Source organism: Vipera ursinii (genome assembly GCF_947247035.1).
Source record: "Vipera ursinii genome assembly, chromosome: 3".
NCBI classification, from domain to species: domain Eukaryota; kingdom Metazoa; phylum Chordata; class Lepidosauria; order Squamata; family Viperidae; genus Vipera; species Vipera ursinii.
Window position 1 is genome coordinate 171,234,565 of NC_139516.1, and position 23,464 is coordinate 171,258,028.

A 23,464-nucleotide genomic window follows, 5' to 3' on the forward strand; every position below is an offset into this window, starting at 1 on the left:
TCTTGGTTCAGATCTGTCCCTTGAACCAATAGATGACCTTTGGAAGATAAAACAAGGTTGTTGTAAAGAGTACAACAAGGTATTGTATAAATACTGCTTAGAATTATAATCAAAATTCTGATTACTGTTATACATTTAGCAACAATTTAGTTTAAAGATAAACATTAGTTCTTTAGTCTTCAAATTACAAAGTATTATTCAAGCATCACAATAAATTACAATTTATTACATTATATTGACTTTCCCTGGGCTTGTATGTTCCTCTTCTTTCATATACTGCAAAAATGTTTGTAAATTCTTAATTTTTAATTAATTCTGTAGTGAATATCAAATATGGCATTCCTACACAGTAAATGTATTTTAAGAGTCACCATAGTTTAGGGATCAACAGCTTTCACCATCATAGTAAGCCATAGCTTATCTTAATATCTAAATGTAAGAGCTAAATATCTTCTCAAAAGATACTGAGAATATCTTGTTTAATAACATTTATGAAATTACCAGCTATTTTGTATATTTTTCTGAATAGGTTTTAGTGATGTAATATTTTTTGGTTTTATGTATAATACCCAGTTGGAAGCTTCTCCTGAGAAAAAGTGAGAATCAATAAATTATAGCTATTGCCATTTGGAAATATTTGATTTTATATACTTCCTAAACTGGAATTTAAAAATCTGTGTTGTATACTGCAACATGTGATGATGGTAATAATTTTTGTTCCCCTTAATACTTTAAATACACCACAGTCTTACTGCTGTTTAAAGGTATGCAATATTTGGACCAATTCTATGCATAATTTCAAGTTTATTATATCAGTTTAAAAGTATAATTTCATGTATTAATTCTGAATGATTAAATGCTGTTTAAAATGGGATTTCTATTGCATTTTATATTCAAGTAATATAATGTTTCAATTAAAACATAACTGTAAGGAAAAAGCTGAAGAAATTAGTAATGTGCTACATTTCCTTCAATTTTTTTCTATAGAAATCTCTAAAACTGAGAACCTTTCTGAATTTACTGACATTGTATGGAGTTCCAGTGGGAGTGAATTTTCAGATGAGGAAAGTAACATTGCAGCTTCAGATTTTCTTCAAATGAAAGTGAAGAAATATAGAAAGTATGCCATGATCTCCAAGAAAGTGTGTAATAAAGGTAACACATTTTCTGTAGACAAAGTTAAAAATCAGTTTTCATTCATAATTTTCAAAAAGCCATATTTCCCATATTTGCATTCTCCTGTCTCCATAGAGTGAATCCTGTCCCATTTTTTTCTTTAAAAATTCTTTCTTTGGAAAAATTCTGTTTCTGAGTGCTTGCTCCACTATTCTTCAGAACAATCTGGTCTTGGAACCTCAGTCCTGAATTCTTTCTACTTTTTAGCATTTTATTTATACATTTATTTATTTGCTTGGCAATTTACATACATTTCACAGATCTTACTGTTGTTGCTGTTACTTCTGTTATTAAATCTTGGAATCAAATGAAATAGGTGGGAAAAATTGGAATCAGTATGTGATAAAATTTAACAGGATATTTTTATTTGTTTTATATGTTAACAGACTCATTCAGATAAACGCAGGCTTTTAACAATAACAAATCATATGTCCTTAGTGTTCTTCGACAATGTGAACATTCATGGAAGAAAGAAAACAATAAAACATCTACAGTAAACAGTATAACAGTAAAACACTCTTCATAAACCTACAATACTGTTATTCAAATTGATAACATTTAGTATATCAACCCTCTAATAATTAAGTAGTCACATACAATTCATAGTCAAACATTGACAAGACATCATCCTGTTACCAAAAAATGCACTGTTTTCTGGAAGGCCATCATAGCTTGGCCTAGTTTGGTATTTATATAATAAATTATATCATCACTCATCTCTCATATGTGACTCTGGACAGCTTACAATAAAATAAATGAAAACCAAAAACAATATAAAAAATAAAACATAGCAGATGGATTTGTAAAACAACCATTAACAATCAGGAGATGGGCTCTAACACATACCCAGGGCCCTAGGCTCAGAAGCTCACCTTTTCAGGGTCAGTTTGACCACTGGAGTAATGATGTTCCAGAGGACAGGTGTCATGGCAAAAAAGGCTCTGGAAGAGCCCACCAACTGACAAGACCTAGAGTATACGCTACTTGACAGATTGGGTAGGTTGGGTAGAAACAACCAGAAATAGACTCGTTGATAAATATGAGATAAGTAACCTATTCCCAAGCCATAAACCTACCAGCACCTTGAATCTCATCTGGAACAAGTTGGTAGCCAATGCTAATATCCAAAGGGAAGCTTTCCTATCAACAGCCAGTGTGGTGCCTTTAGTGTTATGTATGGGGATTAATAAAATACAAGCAGCGGCTCACTGTTACCATCAGGTGGCGCTGTACTGAGACAGGATTGGCTGATAAACGCCCGGCGGGAAAATCACATAAAGGGATTGGCTACCTGTGTACCTAGCCAGGTGTATAAGGGGGTACAGGTAGCCCCTTTTGTCCAGTCTGTGCTTCCACCAATAAAGAGCTGTTATGCTGAACCATTTGTCCATCGTATTGCCATGCGGTCAAGAACCCACTACACAATATTTAGCATAGTGAAATATATTTCTCAGATAGTACCTGAGGTTTTTCATTCCGTACTAATGGAAGCTGGATGTCCTTCAAGGCAACTCCATGTAGTACTCTATACATGATGATGAAGCATGGGTTTCACATTCCAGCTAAGCCGTAGCTGGTGTGTGCCTGCAGAAGTTGGGCAATAGTCCTCTTGGCCATATCTTCCACATATCTATCCAACAGTACCTATGTGATAAGGAGGAATTCCAAGTTGTGGACCTACCATGTCAAACATATTGTGGCTTCTCTCATGAAATGACATTAGGGCCAGCCAAAACCCTTCATGAACAATCAGTTTCATCTCATTCAGATACTAACAGACTTCACACACTGGGGCAAAATTTCTGTAACATAACTGGTTTGTCCCATGATATGATTGTAAAGTGTATCACCAGCATAAACCCAGAATTGACAGATAACCTTCCTCAGTGCCTTTATGTAATTGTTAAGTAATAGGCAGAGGACTAAAGTCCACTACTCTCCACATGTGAGTGGTTATTGAGCCTACTTCCTTATAGTCATTGAAAATGTCAGCTAACGGAGCAGAATGACTACTGTAGAACAGTGGTTCCAATGCCCAATTCATATAAGCAGTCAAGAATGGTTGATCATATAGAATGCTACTGGGAAATGGAGTAGGATTAGAAGGTGAATGCTGCCTTAGTCTAAGCTTTCCAGGTCTAAATTCTGGCTGAAAAAGACCAGATAATGTACTTCTAGGGGGCTTTGTAGATATATTCATATTTTGTGCAAGTCCAGCCAGTAAAGCATGTTTAAATGAGCAATATGTGATTATTAAGCTGTATTAATAAGTGATAACCACACAACAATTAGTAAAATAGGGGAAAGGGTTTACCCATCTAGAAAGTATTTTTTTTATGAAGTATAACAACCAGTCTTAGTTGCCATCAAATCTACACAGGGTTGAGGTCAATAACTTAGATACTGTACATAAAATTAGATATGTCTAAAATGTAATAAATATATGTAAGAATGTTATCAGATTTAAAAATGTCTAATTTCTGGAAGTTTTTTCCCCCCTGCTCATGAAGAACCCGAATTCATTGAGTGGAAGAATGATAGTGATTATGAGCATGATGAACAATGTAGTGAATCAAAAGGTAATGAAGTTCCTTTGGATATATTGGACCCAGATTCGTGCCCAAACAGCACTTTCAAAGTCGATAGAGAGAAGGAAGATGAACCCTCAAAGGTAAAAAAAATGTTTAAGATGGTGGTCTTTTAAGAATGTTGCCAGACTAATACCCACTCTATTTGAAAGTAGTTATTGTTGAATACAAAGTAATGCATTTGAATTTTGTTTTTTTAAAATCAGCAACCACCAACTTCTTTGGCATCAGGGACTGGGTTTGTGGAAAATAGTTTTTCCAAGGATGGGGGTGGGGGGATGGTTTCAGTTTTGCTCGCTTGCCTGCTGCTCACCTCCAGCTGTGCTGCCCAGTTCCTAACAGGTGACAGACCGGGACCATTTTTAAATTGTAAGCCTTTCTTTTATTAAATGCATGGAGTCCTGAAACTTACAGCATGCAATGAGGAAGAAATGTTCTAATTAGTAATAAATAAGCATGGTTCACCAGTTTTGCTCTTTTAAACTTAATATTCTGGTTTGTAAAGGGTTTCCGTATTCTCCACTAGAGGGAGACAGGAACCATTTTTTGAAATGTTAATTTAGAAGAAAGTTGATAAAAGAATTTTATGTGCTTTATCCTGTACTGAAGTACTAAACGTACTTTTAAAAAATAGATTGTAAGAATCAAACATTTGGTCAACTATCAGTAGGTAATAAATGCAGGATATCTGATAAATGTAACATCATTAATCCTAGATTAAGCAATATGAGCTCTTCAACATTAAAATGGAGAAATAATATTTAAAGATTAAAGAGACAGGGAGCATTACTATTACTGTTAGTGTAATCTGATTTTGATTGGAACACTATTGCAAAATGCCAGCAGTGCTACTGAAAAGCAGCATTTTCTGGCCACAGTTCCTTGTTGTTCTCAAAAGTGGGAAATATCAGTTGTTTCTTCAGAGATGACCATACAGGTTTATTTGTGAGCCACTAGGATTTGTTTTGGATTGAGGTAAGGTAAAGATAAGTTTAATAAATAAAGTCGTGGATTCTAGTTCAAGTAAGCAATCTGGAGGTACAGTGAACTAAGCTTAATAAGGTTTAATGTGTTACGTGAACTGGGCCATAATGTTTTGTGAATCATGGTTTATGACTTTAGTGGCATGAGTGAGCCCATTTGGATGGAACAGTGCCTTCCACTCTTTTACCCTAAAAGTTCTCTTGGCCCCATCTTTTACCTTGTAGGAATGGCATGGTCATCCTAGCTGTCACCAAATATCTTCCATATCTGGCATTATAATTGCTGTAACGCATCTCTGAGTTAATTTTTAAATTTCACTGATCTTTAATCAAGATCAGAAGAAGCACTCATACTACAACCAATCAAAAAATAATAAAGTGGCCACAAAGGAAGATCAGCTAAAAAGAAAAAATAATAAAAATGCTAAACATTTTGATATGTACTATCAATAGCAGTTATCTTAATTTTGATAACAGGTATCAGTCCTTTTCCCTATTAGGAAATTAATATAACATTTGTATTTAAAAATGTAAATGTAGAACAACCTATTTTAGCTTTAAATATTAAATGCAGGTAATTGGTTTTAGGAAAAAATAGATTACAAAGTCATTCCAGTCCAAAGCAACTGGAAATAAATGAAACAAGAAAAGAATCCTAGAATATGGAGTAAACACAAGAATTCTTGCAGACCACAAGATGGTGCAGACCTACTAAGAAAAAACTCACCTTAAAGAGGTGAATTAATTAAAATTCCTTAATGATTGGTTTCCAGTTGACAGTAAATAAAATGCTTTAAATTATGCAGAGGAGTACAAATTATTTTACAAATTATTTTTAAATGAACACAGGAAAAACAAATATTAAACTTAGCAGTTTCCAGACTTTCCTTCTCATTTAATCCACCTAAACTTCTCTTCTGTTTTTGGGAAGTTTAGGCTAGGCAAGAAAAAAGTATATTCACAGGTACAGGTTGTCCTTGACTTACAACCACAATTGAGCCCAAAATTTCTATTGTTAAGTAAGACATTTCTTAAGTGAATTTTGTCCCATTTTATGACATTTCTTACCACAGTTGTTAAGTGATTCGCTACAGCTGTTAAGTTAGTAACCCTGTTGTTAAGTGAATCTGGCTTCCCCATTAACTTTCAGAAAGTCATAAAAGGTGATCACAGGCCACCGGGACCCCGCAACAGTCATAAATATGAACCAATTGCCAAGCATCTGAATTTGATCATGTGACCATGGAGATGCTGCAAAGATTGTAATTGTGAAAACTAGACATATGTCACTTTTTAAGTTGCTGTTGTAACTTTTAGTGGTCATTAAATGAACTGTTGTAAGTCAAGGACTACTTGTATAGAATAGGTGGTACCTGGTTCAACAGCAGTATGTGAGAGGATCTAGATGTCCTAGTGGACAGTCTCTTGAGTATGAGTCAGCAGTGTGTTGCAGCTGCCAAAAAAGCCAATAATACTGCTTTATGTTGCATTGATAAGACCGCACTTGGAATATTGTGTCTAGTTGTAGTCACTATGATACAAAAAAAGATTTTGAGATTCTAGAAAGAGTGCGGAGAAGATGATTCAGAGGTCTAAAGTCTAAATCAGGGCTTTTCAACCAGTGGTACGGGTACCGTCTGTGGTACATTGGCACCTGGCAGGCGGTACGCGACCATCATAGAAAAGTGGTAGCGGGGGAGGGGAATGAGCTGAACCGGTGGCAGCACTGCACAAGCCTGAGTGAGAGATGGGTGGAGCTGCAGGGCTGTCAGGGCTCAGCAAAAGCACCAGGATCAGCGCTTCTTTGGGGCTGTCAGGGCTCAGTGATGATCCTGGCACTTCTGCTGAGCCCAGAAGAAGCACCAATCTGATGGAATGCAGCATCTCCAGGGTCTTGTGATTTATATTCAGATGCTTGGCAACTGATTCATATTTATGACGGTCACAGTGTCCCAGGGTCATGTGAAGTGACCAAAACCTGCTGCAACCACCCAGCAGACGGGGGGAATAAAAACCAAACACCCCCCCACCCCACCCCCACTGCCAATCCTCAACAGAAATGCTCACAACAATGAAAACCTCGGACGGGAGGAAGAGCGCCACCAGGCAGGCAGGCAGGTGTCTTGCTCGGCTGTGGCTTGGGGCGCACTTTTTTCAGTGCCATTGTAATTTTGAACAGTCTCTAAGCGAACTGTTGTAAGTCGAGGACTACCTGTACTTCATCACTTTTTTCCTTTGTTTTTTTTTGGGGGGGGTCATCACGTTTTTGACACCTTGCTAGGCGACTGGTGGTACTCGGATGTTGCCATATCCTAAAAGTGGTAGAGTGGGTGAAAAGGTTGAAAAGCCCTGGTCTAAATCGGTTGCAGGAACTATGTATATCTAGCAAAGGGAAGGACTAGGGGTGAAATGACATGATAACAGTCTTCCAATACTTGAGGGCTATCATAGAGAAAAAGGTTGACTTATTCTCCAAAGTCCTGAGGGCAGGACAAGAAGTAACGGATGGAAGTTTATTAAAGAGAGATCCAATCTAGAATTAAGAAAAAAAATTCCTGACAGAGTGGACAGTCAATAGCGGAACAGCTTACCTCTGGAAGTTGTGGGTATTCTACCGCTGGAGGTTTTCAAGAAAAGATTAGGCAGCTGTTTGTCTGGAATGGTGTAGGGTCTCCTGCTTGATCATGGGGTTGGATTAGAAGACTTCCTAGGTCTTTTCCAACTCTTTTATTCTGTTAGATATGCTTCAAACAGCAATATGAGGAATCTAGTTTACATCCTTAGTTGTGATTATTTTTATTTTTCAAGTGCAGAAAAATGAATGTAGAGTGAAAGCTGATATTATTGCTACAGGTTGTCATATATGATTAAATACGCATAGGTGTTGAAGCTACATAAGTGTACAAGTCTCATCTGTTTGTTGTATAAGTAATGGTTTACTAACTTTTCTAACACCATGTTCAGACAATAATACCGCAATATGTTCCTATAGAATTGTACATTGTGGCACTACATAGATTGGTGGTCTCCCTCCAATTTTCTTTTTACTCCTATCTTCACGCATGCCAAAAGGTATAGTTTTCTTTTTTGACTGAACAATAAAATTATGTTTCATGCATTGTAAATAAACCAGGATATGAAGTAACTTTAAACCATAACATACATATTTTTTTATTTTTTATTTTAATTCCATTTATATCCCGCCCTTCTCCGAAGACTCAGGGCGGCTTACAAGCTTAGCAGTAGCCTTCATTCTACGTATATGCCTGCTTATTAGGGCTTTCACACACACCCCAAGCGGCATTATTACAAAGTCAGCTTATTGCCCCCAACAATCTGGGTCCTCATTTTACCTACCTCGGAAGGATGGAAGGCTGAGTCAACCTTGAGCCTGTTGGGATGCGAACCTGCACTAATTGCAGGCAGCTGGTGTTACTTAAGGAGGCATTAGCCCACTGCTCCACCAAGGCTCTTTATCAATGTATCTTGGAGCCAAAATTAAATCTGGCTTGAACCTAATTGAACATTCAGGTGTTAACATAAGATTTAAATACACAAACCTTTAGATTTTGTGAGATTGTTTCATTTTTGTTCCTGATTGGCTCTTGCCATCTTTGCCCTCTTTTATTTTATGTTTGTGTCCTATTATATTTTTATTGTTATTACTTTTGAATTGTACATAAATTGTTGGTAGTCAGGTGGAATACAACTTAATACAGGGAGTGCAGAATTATTAGGCAAGTTGTATTTTTGAGGATTCATTTTATTATTGAACAACAACCATGTTCTCAATGAACCCAAAAAACTCATTAATATCAAAGCTGAATATTTTTGGAAGTAGTTTTTAGTTTGTTTTTAGTTATAGCTATTTTAGGGGGATATCTGTGTGTGCAGGTGACTATTACTGTGCATAATTATTAGGCAACTTAACAAAAAACAAATATATACCCATTTCAATTATTTATTTTTACCAGGGAAACCAATATAACATCTCAACATTCACAAATATACATTTCTGACATTCAAAAACATAACAAAAACAAATCAGTGACCAATATAGCCACCTTTCTTTGCAAGGACACTCAAAAGCCTGCCATCCATGGATTCTGTCAGTGTTTTGATCTGTTCACCATCAACATTGCGTGCAGCAGCAACCACAGCCTCCCAGACACTGTTCAGAGAGGTGTACTGTTTTCCCTCCTTGTAAATCTCACATTTGATGATGGACCACAGGTTCTCAATGGGGTTCAGATCAGGTGAACAAGGAGGCCATGTCATTAGATTTCCTTCTTTTATACCCTTTCTTGCCAGCCACGCTGTGGAGTACTTGGACGCGTGTGATGGAGCATTGTCCTGCATGAAAATCATGTTTTTCTTGAAGGATGCAGACTTCTTCCTGTACCACTGCTTGAAGAAGGTGTCTTCCAGAAACTGGCAGTAGGACTGGGAGTTGAGCTTGACTCCATCCTCAACCCGAAAAGGCCCCACAAGCTCATCTTTGATGATACCAGCCCAAACCAGTACTCCACCTCCACCTTGCTGGCGTCTGAGTCGGACTGGAGCTCTCTGCCCTTTACCAATCCAGCCACGGGCCCATCCATCTGGCCCATCACGACTCACTCTCATTTCATCAGTCCATAAAACCTTAGAAAAATCAGTCTTGAGATATTTCTTGGCCCAGTCTTGACGTTTCAGCTTGTGTGTCTTGTTCAGTGGTGGTCGTCTTTCAGCCTTTCTTACCTTGGCCATGTCTCTGAGTATTGCACACCTTGTGCTTTTGGGCACTCCAGTGATGTTGCAGCTCTGAAATATGGCCAAACTGGTGGCAAGTGGCATCTTGGCAGCTGCACGCTTGACTTTTCTCAGTTCATGGGCAGTTATTTTGCGCCTTGGTTTCTCCACACGCTTCTTGCGACCCTGTTGACTATTTTGAATGAAACGCTTGATTGTTCGATGATCACGCTTCAGAAGCTTTGCAATTTTAAGAGTGCTGCATCCCTCTGCAAGATATCTCACTATTTTTGACTTTTCTGAGCCTGTCAAGTCCTTCTTTTGACCCATTTTGCCAAAGGAAAGGAAGTTGCCTAATAATTATGCACACCTGATACAGGGTGTTGATGTCATTAGACCACACCCCTTCTCATTACAGAGATGCACATCACCTAATATGCTTAATTGGTAGTAGGCTTTCGAGCCTATACAGCTTGGAGTAAGACAACATGCATAAAGAGGATGATGTGGTCAAAATACTCATTTGCCTAATAATTCTGCACTCCCTGTACAACTTATCTTTTCACATCAATGTAAAGTCACAGTTGCCAGTTCTTTAGATGATGTTCTTATGCATTTTTTTCCCAAGAACCAAGGATGTTATAATATATTGACATAGCATATGTTTGAATCCAACAGTGTGGCCTCTTGTAGTTGACAGATGGAAATGTCAATTGCAGAATTTCTAAGTGCTGTCCAACATTTTTTGCCATGGCACCCAGTGCTCCAATCACCACTGGGACCACCAAGTCTGATATATGCCATAATCGTTCAATATTGATTTTCAGGTCTTGATACTTTGTGATATTCTTCAATTCTTTATCTTCTACTAGCCCTTGGTATTGTTGCATCAATTATCCAAACTTTCCTTTTTTTAACCACATTTATATCTGGTACGTTATGAGCCAAGGCTTTATTAATGCGTATTAATATTTTTTTTCTTAATAAATTACTGCTCATTTTTTACTACTTTTTCAACTCTATGTTCCCACCAATTTTTCATTACTGGTACATGATAATTTTACAGGTGTTCCAGTGAATCATTTGGCAATTATATTATATCATTGTTTATAATCAGTTTGTGCAATCTTCCTGCCCAAGATGAATATAAAATCTATTCTTCTGCTTCTTTTCACAGTTAGCACTTTGAATAATTTGATGATTTTTTCAGTTCTGGCCTTGATTGCCTTAGTTAAAATAGCTTGCTTTTGCACAGCCAAAATCAAGCCTTCATTTCTTTTTTAAAATTTTCTTGTTGTAAACCATTGGCAGGCTTTATCTTTACCACCTTCCCCTCAATCTTTTGTAGAAATTGACCATGTAATGTTTTTCATTGCCAGCATTCTGTTCTTGACTTTATTACATTGTTTCAATGTTCATGTTTTCTTTCATGCACATTCTGTAAGTTCCATTTTTTAAACTTGTATCAATGTTTATTATTATTAATATAAGAAGTAATTATTTCAGAATTCTTGGCTTCATATTTCTATCCATATCTTGATTTACTAAGACAAGCTGCTATTGTGTGAACATGGCAATTGATTTTACCAGAGTGATACTGCATTAAAATAAAGGAGAAGGAATTAGAGGTATAATGCAAACAATTTAGTTTTATGGCAATGGGGCTGAGTTGTCTACTGGGCCACTCTTAATAAATGGCTTTGCTACTTTGGTTACAGAGCTAGGCTTGTAAGAGAAAATTGTACGAGAACTTTTATCACAAAAATAACTTTGAAATATTGACAGTTCTATTTTGTAATTGTTGCTTGCTGTGTAACTGTTTTGATTCCTTTTTAAAAACAATGAAAATACAATACTCTTGACAATATTTTAATGCAAAATACTAAAGAACTCACAGCTGTTTTCTGAGTTAATCTGCTAATTATCCTCAAGATGATATGCTATTTGTATAGCCTATTGAACAACTTGAATTTTAAATATTTTCAGTCCAAAGAATTGTACTGTTAGATTGTTTGTCCTGATACCATTCCAGGTCCTAGTTTTTTTCTGCTCATCCTAAATGTTAGTTTATTATATTTTTAATGATGGGTGTCAGAACATTTAACCTAGTTAATCTGTAGCTGGACTCTGTAGCCCACCAAGTTTATAATCTATAGTTGAAGTTAACTTGATATAAAGAAGACATAATTAAACTTTACTACAGTTTAATATTCTGACATATTAAGCAGTGCTTAATCAAAATATAATAAACATTCTTGATCTTCTCATGGTGTACTATTGAAGATGGCTCTGCACATTAAAGAATAATACTGTGCTTATTCCCATTGGGTTAAACAATAACGTTTAATAAAATTCAGTCCCGTACATAGAAAGCAAAAGTAATTGAACCAAATGCTGCAAAAAATCAATTTTTAATAGCCAGAGTACAGAAATCTAATTGCTGCTATGAACAAGGACAGAAAAAATGTAGCCCAGCATCGAATTGGTCCCATCCCGTTCATCTTAGAGGCACTATTTAAGGTGCTTCCATGTTGAAAGGATTAGCTGGTAACATCACCATTGCCCAGGGGACATTGGGGTGGATGGGTGTCCTTTCATGTCCCTGTCGAGTTGCTGGAGCAAATGACGGACATTCATTCAAATGATGAAAGAAGGACAAAAAAAATAAAATAGTTCAACATCAAATTAGAGATAATTGGGGGAAAAATGGTCTGTTAGATATAGAGTAACTGGAATGCCTGAGTCACCTTCTTGTTGTTTTTATTTTGTTCTTTGACCTGCAGGCATCATTGCAGCAATACACCTGGCTATATTTTTTTTGCTTTCTACTCAGCTATTTCCCAGGAAATCAGGAGGATCTTCTTTTGTCCTTCACTTGGTCAGTTTGATAATGGAGCTTCGTGCACGAATGAAGCTTCGCACACCAGCACAAGCGCCCTCTGCTCAAGCGCCCACCACTCACATGAGGGGAGCTTCACACTTAAGTGCAAGCACCCTCCACTCATGCGCAAAGCACCATTTGTCCAAGTGGAGGGTGCACATGCCACGTGCACAAATGGAGCTGGGTGCATGCGTTCGCACACCTGTCACTCACCTGATGCCCTTGTGCAGGGCCAGGCTACCAAGCTGGAAAGGTTGGGGACTGCTGGAATAGCTCATCTGCTTATTATGTAAGATGCGATGACTTCAGAGTAATAACATTTAGCATCCGAACATTTAGAAAATTAGTTGTTTGTATTTGTGTGTGTGTGTGTGGTTCCATGTAGTTGTATGTATTTTTTAAAAGATGTTTTTACTTTATTTCTCTCTCCTACTGAAATTATATGTTTATCTGTTCCTTCTATTGTGTGATATAAAATGCAGTTGTTTTAAGAGGCACTAGCACTATTGTTTAATATGGAATCTGTGTCAGACTGATGACATAATGCCTGATGGCAGATAACATGTCTGTGTTCATATGTAAAATACGTTTTACTCATACCTGTGGATAATGATGACACACTGGAGATGTATATATGGCTTACTAGAATTTTGAACAAATACAAACAGTTCCATTAGCAGAAGATTATGTCAAAGCTTTTCTTCCAGGTTAGCTTATTGTTTCTGGAGTATTTTGTGTGGAGCAGGGAGAGCCATATAACGCAATTCAATTTAGGAATGATGTATTTCATTCTATCACATCCAGGGTGGGTAATAATCGATGATTTTTAAAAAAATATATAAAAAAATGGATTTTTTATTTTTATCAAATTTATTTTAATAAAATGCTTTTGGAGCAAAAATCTATCTAAATATAGTTTTCTATTTAATATTCATTAATAATTTAGTTTATTCAGCATGAAATGGAGCTTAGCAATATAGCATGAGGCTGTATATTCTGCAATATTTACATTTTTGGTAAACTCAATGAATCTAAGCTCTGCAAGCTGAGATATGGACTGGCACTGATGCATTCACACAATTTCACAGTAACCATGAGATAAATCATAAAACAAAGTTCAGGAATATTCCTTTATCCCATTGTTTTGCAAATCTATGTACACTACAAACTGTATGATTGTTTGAAGAGAGATGCATAGTGTTTTCATTAAATAAAAGAATTTGAGTAGTTCCAACTATGTGTGATTAACCTATTAACCTAAAATGGCTTCTGATATCACTGTTTTACTAACCTGACAGCTGCTTATTCTGAATAGGAAACCTTCATTTTGTTTGCAAATAATAATATTAAAGATTCTAACTACCAGCAAGAATGAGTCCTTATATTTAAAGAGCACCTGTCAGTTCCGATCCATCTTGGCAGTGCCTGTTAGCAGGCATCCACTCACCTGCTGCCCGCCACGTCCTTCACCTTGTTGTGTCATTGCCGCATCACCAGCCGTCCCATTAAAGTGAATGGGACTGTCGGTGAGTCAACAGCGGGTCAGAGGAGGAGCCACTGCGGGACAGAGATGGCGATTGCTCTTTAAAAATTATGATTTAAATCGAGTTGATTTAAATCGAGCCTTTTACTAGTGATTTAAATCATTATTTAAATTGTGATTTAAATCAAATCCACCCTGACCACATCATTTTGCTATATGTGCAAACAAGGCTTTATTACAATGTAATAGATTGAAAACAGTATGTTTGTCACAAATTGTGCTGCTAATTGATTTAAAATTCCTATTAGAATTTAACAATCCATTGTTTCTACTTTGCTGAACCTGAAGATTTCAAACAACTATGAAAGTTTTCATTTTTTTCTCAAATGTTTTATATTACGTAAGAAAATAAAAAAATGCTCTTGAATTAAGTTCAAATCCTCCTGTCTATGTGCCCATATCACTATCTCTTGCCAGTTCTGTGGAATAGTTTACCATTGCCTTCTTCCCTGATTCTTTGATTTTCTAATTTAGCTGTTGAATTCCCCCGGTGATCTATCCACAGAGGCTTGACTCTTTTTAGCTTCCTTGCTGATACCTGCTGGGATTAAAACAAATAATAAAAGAACTGAGATGCAACAATTCTGTAATTTTAGGTACTGTGGATATTAAAAAGTCTGACACAACTGTTAAAATGCCAGGTTTTTGAGATGTAAAAAAATCAGACCAAGATAAATCACTTCAGAATTTTTTTCACCTTTAGCATAACATACCGGTATATGCTATACAGTTGAATGAAAAATAAACAGAAATCCTTCAGAGGGAAAAATAAAAGTAAAAAACTTACAATAATGTGATTGCATAGGTGTGCACATCCTATTATAAGTAGGGATATGGCTGTGTTCATAACTAGCCAATTACATTCAAACCGATGGTAAATAATAGTCATCAGGTAAAGTGACTCTGATCAAGCCCATATAAAGTTTAGCTTTTCTGACATTTACTCAGTTGCCTTTTACAGTAAAAGCCAAAGCCTGCAAAGGCTTACAAAAAAAATCAAAGGGATCTCATTATTATATCAGTCAGGAGTAGGGTACAAAAAAAAAATCCAAGGCCTTGAATATACCATGGAACACAGTGAAGACCCATCATCAACAAGTGGAGAAAATATGACAGAAGAATAACATTACCAAGAACTGGATGAAAGAATAAGAAGAAAACCGATCTGAGAGACTGCAAGAGGCCTACAGAAACATTAAAGGAGCCGCAGGACTTTCTGGCAACTACTGGTTGTGTACTGCCTATGACACAATCTCCTGTATTTTTCATATTTCTGGGCTGTGGGGTAGGATGGCAAGACAGAAGCCTTTTCTTACAAAGAAAAACATCCAAGCCTTGGTACAGTTTCCAAAACTTACATCAAGTCTGACAAAAGCATGTTGGAAAATATGTTATGGTCTGATGAGACCAAGGCTGAACTTTTTGGCCATAGTTCCAAAAATATATATTTTGTGCAAAACCAACACTAAGCATCACCAGAAGTATACCATACCCGTATGAAGGATGGTGATGGCAGCATTATATATTTTTTTTGGTGGGGGGGGCTGCTTTTCTTCCAGCTGGATCTAGGGCTTTAGTCAAGGTGAAGGGAATTATGAACAGTTCCAAATATCAGTTAATTTTGGCACAAAGCCTTCACGCCTCTGCTAAAATGCTGAAGATGAAGAGGACTTTTACCTTTCAAAAGGACAATGATCCAAAGCATATGTCCAAATCAACAAACAAATGGTTTCACCAGAAGAAGGTCAAAGTTTTGGAATGGCCCAATCAGAGCCCGAATCTGAATTCAATTGAAAATCTGTGGGATGACCTGAAGAGGGCTGTGCACAGGAGATGCCCTCACAATCTGACAGATCTGGAGGGCTTTTGCAAGGAAGAGTGGTCAAAGATTCCTAGGACAAAATGTGGCATGCTTATAGGCTCCTATCTCAAAAGACTGAGTGGTGTCATAAATTCAAAAGGTGATTCAATGAAGTATTAGTTTAAGGGTGTGCACATTTATGCGACCATGTTGTTGTTATTTTTATTTTTCCTCTGAAAGATTGTTTTATTTTGTTTTTATGCCTGGTAAGATAAGAGACGGTATAGTATAGTCTGTAGCTGGAGGCTCAGGAGACCCACCCTTATTTCTCAGAGAGTAAAGAAGTCAGGGGAGAATTGTACTTCCAGACTTGTAAGATTTTGTTAGTATAGTCTTACAATAAAGTAGAATTAGATCATCTGGTTGTGTTTCCTGTCTGACCTACCTGGTAAGGTAGAGAATTTATTGTATCATTGTTCTGATCAAGTATTTTTTGTTGTTGTTTTTAATGCATGTTGTATGAAGTGGAGAACTCACATATACTTAAAAGTATTTAAATTAAAAAGAAAAAAGAAATACTGCATTTTCCACTAGTTTCCAGTCATCTCATAGCTTGCAAGATTCCTGCTGTAGACCACATTTATTCACCATATTTTTCTGTGTATAAGATGTTATTTTTTCCTGCAAACACCCTGTTCAAAAATCAGGTGCGTCTTATACACGTGCAGCATCTTATACACAGAAAAATAATGGTAAACTCTGCAGCCCAGGGCATGCCTGTGTGTGCTGCCATGCCGCCTGGTGCAGGTGTCAAGCCCCTGTGGGCTTACCACTAATGGGAGGGGGGAGGGTGCAAGATCGCCGGCCGAACTTCTGGATTTGCCAGCTCAGCTGTTCTATGCTTCGCCGAACAGCTGATCGGTGCAGAGAAACTCGCATGCCAAAGGATCTTATACAAGGATGCGTCTTATAGACAGAAAAATACGGTAAATTGATTCTCATTTTGTAGTTATCTTTGATTGTAGCTCTATTTTTATCATTTTAGAAATATTTATCTTACAGTTTTAATGCTTTTAATGCTGTAAACTGCCCAGAGTTACTTTGAAACGTGATGGGCAAACAAACAAACAAACAAATCTATATTCATTTAGAAAGTATTTCAAAAATAAATATTTCTTATATTTCAAATGTTTACTACTAATATGAGTGTATAAATGAGATGTTCTGCTATGTGGCCATAAAATCCTGAAATTATAAATTAATAAATAAAATACTCGATATTAATGTTACTCTAATCCGATTTTTATTAGAATTCCAAGATCTACCACTTGGTGCCTAGTACAGGTGAAACTCGAAAAATTAGAATATCGTGCAAAAGTTCATTTATTTCAGTAATGCAACTTAAAAGGGGAAACTAATATATGAGATAGACTCATTACATGCAAAGCAAGATAGTTCAAGCCGTGATTTGTCATAATTGTGATGATTATGGCGTACAGCTCATGAAAACCCCTGGATGGGTTAACACATCAGATGCTTCTGATGTTTGTTGTTCAGGAGCGGCTTGACAAGAGGAATACGACATTTGAAGCCCATGTCCAGGATCCGTCTGTGTGTGGTGGCTCTTGATGCACTGACTCCAGCCTCAGTCCACTCCTTGTGAAAGTCCCCAACACTTTTGAATGGCCTTTTCCTGACAATCCGCTCCAGGCTGCGGTCATCCCTGCTCCTTGTGCACCTTTTTCTTCCACACTTTCCCCTTCCACATAACTTTCTATTAATGTGCTTTGATACAGCACTTTGGGAACATCCAACTTCTTTTGCAATTACCTTTTGAGGCTTTCCTTCCTTATGGAGGGTGTCAATGATGGTTTTCTGCACAACTGTCAGGTCAGCAGTCTTCCCCATGATTGTGATTCCTACTGAACCAGACTGAGAGACCATTTAAAGGCTCAGGAACCCTTTGCAGGTGTTATGGCTTAATTAGCTGATTAGAGTGGGACACTTTGAGCCTAGAATATTACACCTTTTCACAATATTCTAATTTTCTGAGATTGTGGATTTGGGGTTTTCATGAGCTGTACGCCATAATCATCACAATTATGACAAATCACGGCTTGAACTATCTTGCTTTGCATGTAATGAGTCTATCTCATATATTAGTTTCCCCTTTTAAGTTGCATTACTGAAATAAATGAACTTTTGCACGATATTCTAATTTTTTGAGTTACACCTGTGTAGGAGACATGCTGTTAGTATGGAAAACCTACGCTACAAGGTTCCATCCAAAAGTGCTGGAACTCCGTTCTGAGCGTTCTATGAGGAAAAAAAAGCCCTGTAGATAGATAGATAGATAGATAGATAGATAGATAGATAGATAGATAGATAGATAGATAGATAGAAGGGACGCGGTGGCTCAGTGGGTTAGGACGCTGAGCTTGTCGATCAGAAGGTCGGCAGCTTGGCAGGTCGAATCTCGAGTGCCGCATAACAGAGTGAGCGCCTGTTACTCGTCCCAGCTTCTGCCAACCTAGCAGTTCGAAAGCACGTAAAAATGCAAGTAGAAAAATAGGGACCACTACGGTGGGAAGGTAACAGCGTTCTGTGCGCCTTTGGTGTCTAGTCATGCCGGCCACATGACCACGGAGACGTCCTCGGACAAGCGCTGGCTCTTCGGCTTTGAAACGGAGATGAGCACCGGCCCCTAGAGTCGGAAACAACTAGCACGCATGTGCGGGGGAACCTTTACCTTTATATATATATATATATCCCAAAGCTTTCTTCATTTCATTAAACTCCTTGCTTAATTACTATAAAATATCACATTATCAGTAAATTCAGGTGTACCTTCTGATTAACCTTATAACCTGCTAAAAAGCCCTTTTGTGGAGTGATGGATATACTGTTTAATAAGCTTTAAATATGTGTGCATCAGGACAGCATGTTTTTGCAATTGATGGCATTGTGTAGACCCATCTTTGCCATGAAGGAGATTGTGTGTGTGTGTGTGTGTGTGTGTGTGTGTGTGTGTCTGCGCACACACATATTGGATCAGGTTTTTCCTTTCCCATTAGATAGTTTTTAATCAAATATATGACTTCTGTAGTGTTTGCTAGCTCTTGGCATTTTTAGAGAGATTGAGATTCCAGCAGTCTGGTCACTTCAGGCCTGTGTATCTGTTTTTTTTCCATTTTTTTAGATAGATAATGTTCTTTTCTCAGATGTATATCTGTATAATTTTACGCCTGCTTTATTTCACAAGGGAATAGCCTGCTACATATTTGTGCTTTTGTTCATGCTGCTGCTGGCCTTTGAATAGAGGGAATATAGCCAAGCAGCATATGATAAAGAGGGGCCAGTGTGGTAAAACTGTGCTATTACTGGTTAGTATGGAGGGTGGAACAAGCTGGAGCAAGGAGAAAAAGACAAACAATTGTTTGCATTCCATTGATATCTGTACTGCATTGGGAGCACTCACTTGTTATAATGAATCCCTCTAATGCAAAAAAAGTTTGAATTTATCCCAAGCATAACAACTATAGAACCTTGCCCAATTATAATACTGAGAAAATCAAGAGTAGCATACATTTGTGCCAAGCCACTTTCCTGTGGAATGACATACTGATTCATGCATCTCACAATCATACTGTACTTTGCTTAACTGTGTTGCTGAATAAACCATAATTGGTTTTATATCATGGTTCATATATCACAGTTGAGCTTACATTGCATGATAAGCGAAAACCAAATAAATAATATTATTTTGTGATTGTGAGTGGCCTACAAAAGTAGATGATGTATTAGAGGTGGGAAGACTTACCTCTTGTGTCATGAGTCCCAAAATCCTTTCTGGATATTTTGTGAATCCAATTTTTTTCCTAGTTGTGTGACTGCATTTGCTTGCTATTTTGTGATATAATTTTAATGTATTTTAAATTATTTAAATTAGTTTAGAATTTCAGAATTGTAAGTTGCCCAGAGTTGGGTGGCTATAGAACATGGGTGTCAAACTTGATTGCGTCATGGGATGTATTGTGACATATTGTGATGTTTTTTGCCTTTGCGGAACTGGGGTGGGTGTGGCCTGCACGTGATGCACCCGGCCCACGGGGCACCAGTTTGACACCCCTGCTATAGAAATTGAATGAAATAAATAAAATTAATTAAATAATATTGTTTGTTTGGTTTTGTTTTAGTACAATGTGCAGACCCAGCTGTTGTATTTTATAAATAAATCATGGATTATGGTTTAGATCATTTTGTGTTAACCCAGCCAGTAGTGATTTATTCAACAAACCATGGTTAATAAAATTGTGAATTAGCATTATATACAAATTTAACATGTGCCTTCTGTCATTTTTTCATGTAATTGTTCATATTATATTGTGGGGAGATGTTCTAGACTTTAACCAAGGCACAGTAACAGATTAAGCAGCTAAGGTTGTGCACTTTGAATATGATCCAGGAGTGTTTTGGATCACATATTTTTACAGCATCTGTTTGCTATTCACATGGCTTTCAACTGAGCATGAAAAAAGAAGTCTCTGTTTTGACATTACATGAGGATGATGTTGATTTCCTGGTAAGTGTCAAAAACTGGGCTTAATTGAAAAGCAAAATAGGAATTTCATATATCCTTATGTCTTAGATGAAACCTAAAAGAAAATCACTGTAACTCTGAAACAAATAATCACCAGTATGGCTTTTTAATCTCAGCTAAAAACGATCAATCTTTTCTTGAGAAGGACATAGGTTGAGAGCCATGTTTTTTGTGTTATCTCTGAACAGATATAGGAGGGTCATAAAACAAATACCTTCTTCATCCATAACCTGCCAGTCATATTTACAATTCCTTACTTATCAGAACATTCCAAGCAAATAGTTTTTGTGAATAATGAGAGCTTTCTAACTAAGCTTGTAAAGACTTGTTTTTTTAAAAAAAATCTTATGTACTTGGGTTTACAGAACTGATACATAAACTGTACTTAGATCTAGCTACTTGTTTTGCTTATCTTTGCATGAAAACCAATATTATCTTTATTGGTTCTTTTTTTTTGAGTGGCGGGTCTAATGAGTTCAATGCATAGTAGTTGTCAGTTCAGCACCCACTCCTCAACACACGCACGCGCACACACACACACACACACACATTCAAAGTATAATATGTTACATTGACCATATAGTAAGTTTTGTTAACTCATATTGAAAGGAAATCTGAATAAGCTTAATTTGTGTATTAAGAACATTCTATTCTTTATTTCTGATCAGTTGAATAGCTCTCAAACATTCCTACCTGATCTTTAAATAACTTATTTTTCATTCTGTCACATGCTAACATAATTATTCAAGTTTGCAACTTCAATAAGTCCTGATTTAGATATATGTATTTTCTATCCTCTAAACCACTATATCTGTTATGGTCATTATTAACATTTTCAAGTAACTGTTGTACATCTATCAGGGTCACAATATCTTTTTTCTGTGCTACCAACATTATGGATGTAACATTTTTCTTTGGAACAGTTGTTTCATTTTCTTCCATTTCTTCCATTAAATATGTTTTTATTTGTTGATACATATTTAAATTTAAAAAGAATCTAAGATTCTTAGAGAAGAATATCATGTAGAATTTCTAAAGTAATTAATGAAACTGCTCTGAGATTATGAATTAAGGATTGTTAAAGATTGTTTTACAAAGGATAAAGTAGTAGTAAAATATCGTAGTGCCCTGGGGCGCGCAGTACATAGTTTGGGAACTGTGATGTAGGGTATAATATGAAATTTCAAAGCCTGCCAGAATATGTATCTGCCTCCTCTTATAACGTACACAACCAAGGCTGGGTTATTTTGAATTTCTTTTTCTTGCTTTCTACTTTTCTAGGGAAGTAGACGTTCTTCGTCTACTGGCTCCTCAATTCTGTCATCAAGATTATTTCTAAAGTCCTTTACAGTTGGGCCAAGAAATAATGATTGATCCAAGTCATCCAGTAAGCTTCCATAGTTCCAATATTAGGAACCTTTGGACTGACTGTTGAGTTTCCTTCAGCCCTTAGCAAAAGAAGTTTCTAAATACAAATTGAAGAACTTAAAAATTTTTTCATTTAGAATAAGCCACAAAAGAGTGACTAAAACTTTGATTTTGGAGTCTAGATAGATTTGAAATAATATTTTGGAATTAAATATAAGCATGTTTCCTATGCAAAAATGCTCTTGTTTTGAATTCCCTTTAAAAGATTTTGAAGGATAGACACTAGAGGAAATCGTAAGAAACAAAGATTACAATTCAAGGAAAAGAATATTTAAAATTGATGTACTAATACAGAATGGAGCAAAATATTTTAACATTGACTATACTGAAAACAGTATAGTATAACAGCGTTCCGTGCGCCTTTGGCGTCTAGTCATGCCGGCCACATGACCACGGAGACGTCCTCGGACAAGCGCTGGCTCTTCGGCTTTGAAACGGAGATGAGCACCGGCCCCTAGAGTCGGAAACGACTAGCACGCATGTGCGGGGGAACCTTTACCTTTACCTTTATACTGAAAATATTTTTGAACAATGGTCCCAGAAATTAATCTTAACGGTGCTCGCCTCTATAGATAGCTGAAAAGAAACAAATAATTATTGTACTAATATACTGGTAAAGGTAATTATTCTATAACTAACTGCATAAAATGTATTTTTTCCTGTCAAGTCAATATAATCAATAGTATAAATTGTATTTGGATTATAGGTCATGCAGTTGCCTTTCATGGCTGAATATCACCAGAAATTCAGGAAATATCATCAGAAGTGGAAGTACATTGTCAGCTAATATGCTGTGCTACTAATCAACATATTAACAGACTAGTCAGTGGCTGATTAATGCTGGCATGACTGTAGAGTTCATGACTCTGCTTTTTTTTACTTTTATGGATTAGGAAAGTAAGTCATAATGGTCATGAAGTTTACTACTAGCTGGAGTGTAGAAAAAGATCTAGACTTTACCAGCATGATTGTTTGTCTTGCACACAAGCATATATTCTTTTTATCTATCATACACAATTGAACTTTCTTCTCTAACTTTCTTAAGTTATATCAGAGGATAAATTTATTATTTATAGATTAAAGTTCAAGTGTTCAAGGTAGCAAACCTAGCTGCCTGTCCTACATTTTTTCTATACAAAAAATTGTGAAAGAGATTAGGCTAGTTACATTCTCTCAACCCAAAGTGAACTCTATATTTAAGAACAAACCTGGTTCTCTCTGGCACTAATTTAACTTTATATATGCTAGGAAATAGTTGTACTTCGATATAACAAAAGCAACCAAAGAACCTATGTAAATGTGAGTAAATAGACTATTAAACATATGCAAAGATTTGTGTTTTAATAATTTTTAGGAACTGCTGGACCTCAATTCTGTAAATTGGAAGTCAAACATGAGCAGGAAGGTGTTCTATAATAATACTTTGAAAGTACAACAGAAGTAATTATTAGACCATGCTTAAAATCAAAACAGGAGTACATACTTGATGGGCAATTTGAATAATCTAAAAGGACTTTACTGTTACATTTCTCTTTTGAAAAACAGACTCTGAAGCAGATGAGTATAAAATGTAAGTAGCAACAGTTGGAGAGTACTGAACATTCTCTGTGTTTTGTATCATTCAGTTATCTGCAAAAATAATATGCCCATGCCTTGAGAAATCTGAATGCCTATTTATTTGCCATTTTATGTTCAGAAAATAATCTGTATTGCATTTGAGGAAAAATACATCC

At 36.5% G+C, this 23,464-nt stretch overlaps 1 protein-coding gene across 1 annotated transcript in view; it reads left to right on the forward strand.

The window, feature by feature from the left end:
* Window positions 1-333: 333 nt before the first annotated feature.
* Window positions 334-23,464, forward strand: part of SPIDR (scaffold protein involved in DNA repair) — a gene marked incomplete at its 5' end in the record, with an annotated part of 189,903 nt that continues 166,772 nt past the window's right edge. Inside the window, 3 exons of the mRNA XM_083360314.1 lie at window positions 334-349; window positions 988-1,155; window positions 3,687-3,847. Coding sequence (XP_083216440.1) covers window positions 334-349; window positions 988-1,155; window positions 3,687-3,847 — 345 coding nt within the window. The remainder of the gene's footprint in view (window positions 350-987; window positions 1,156-3,686; window positions 3,848-23,464) is intronic.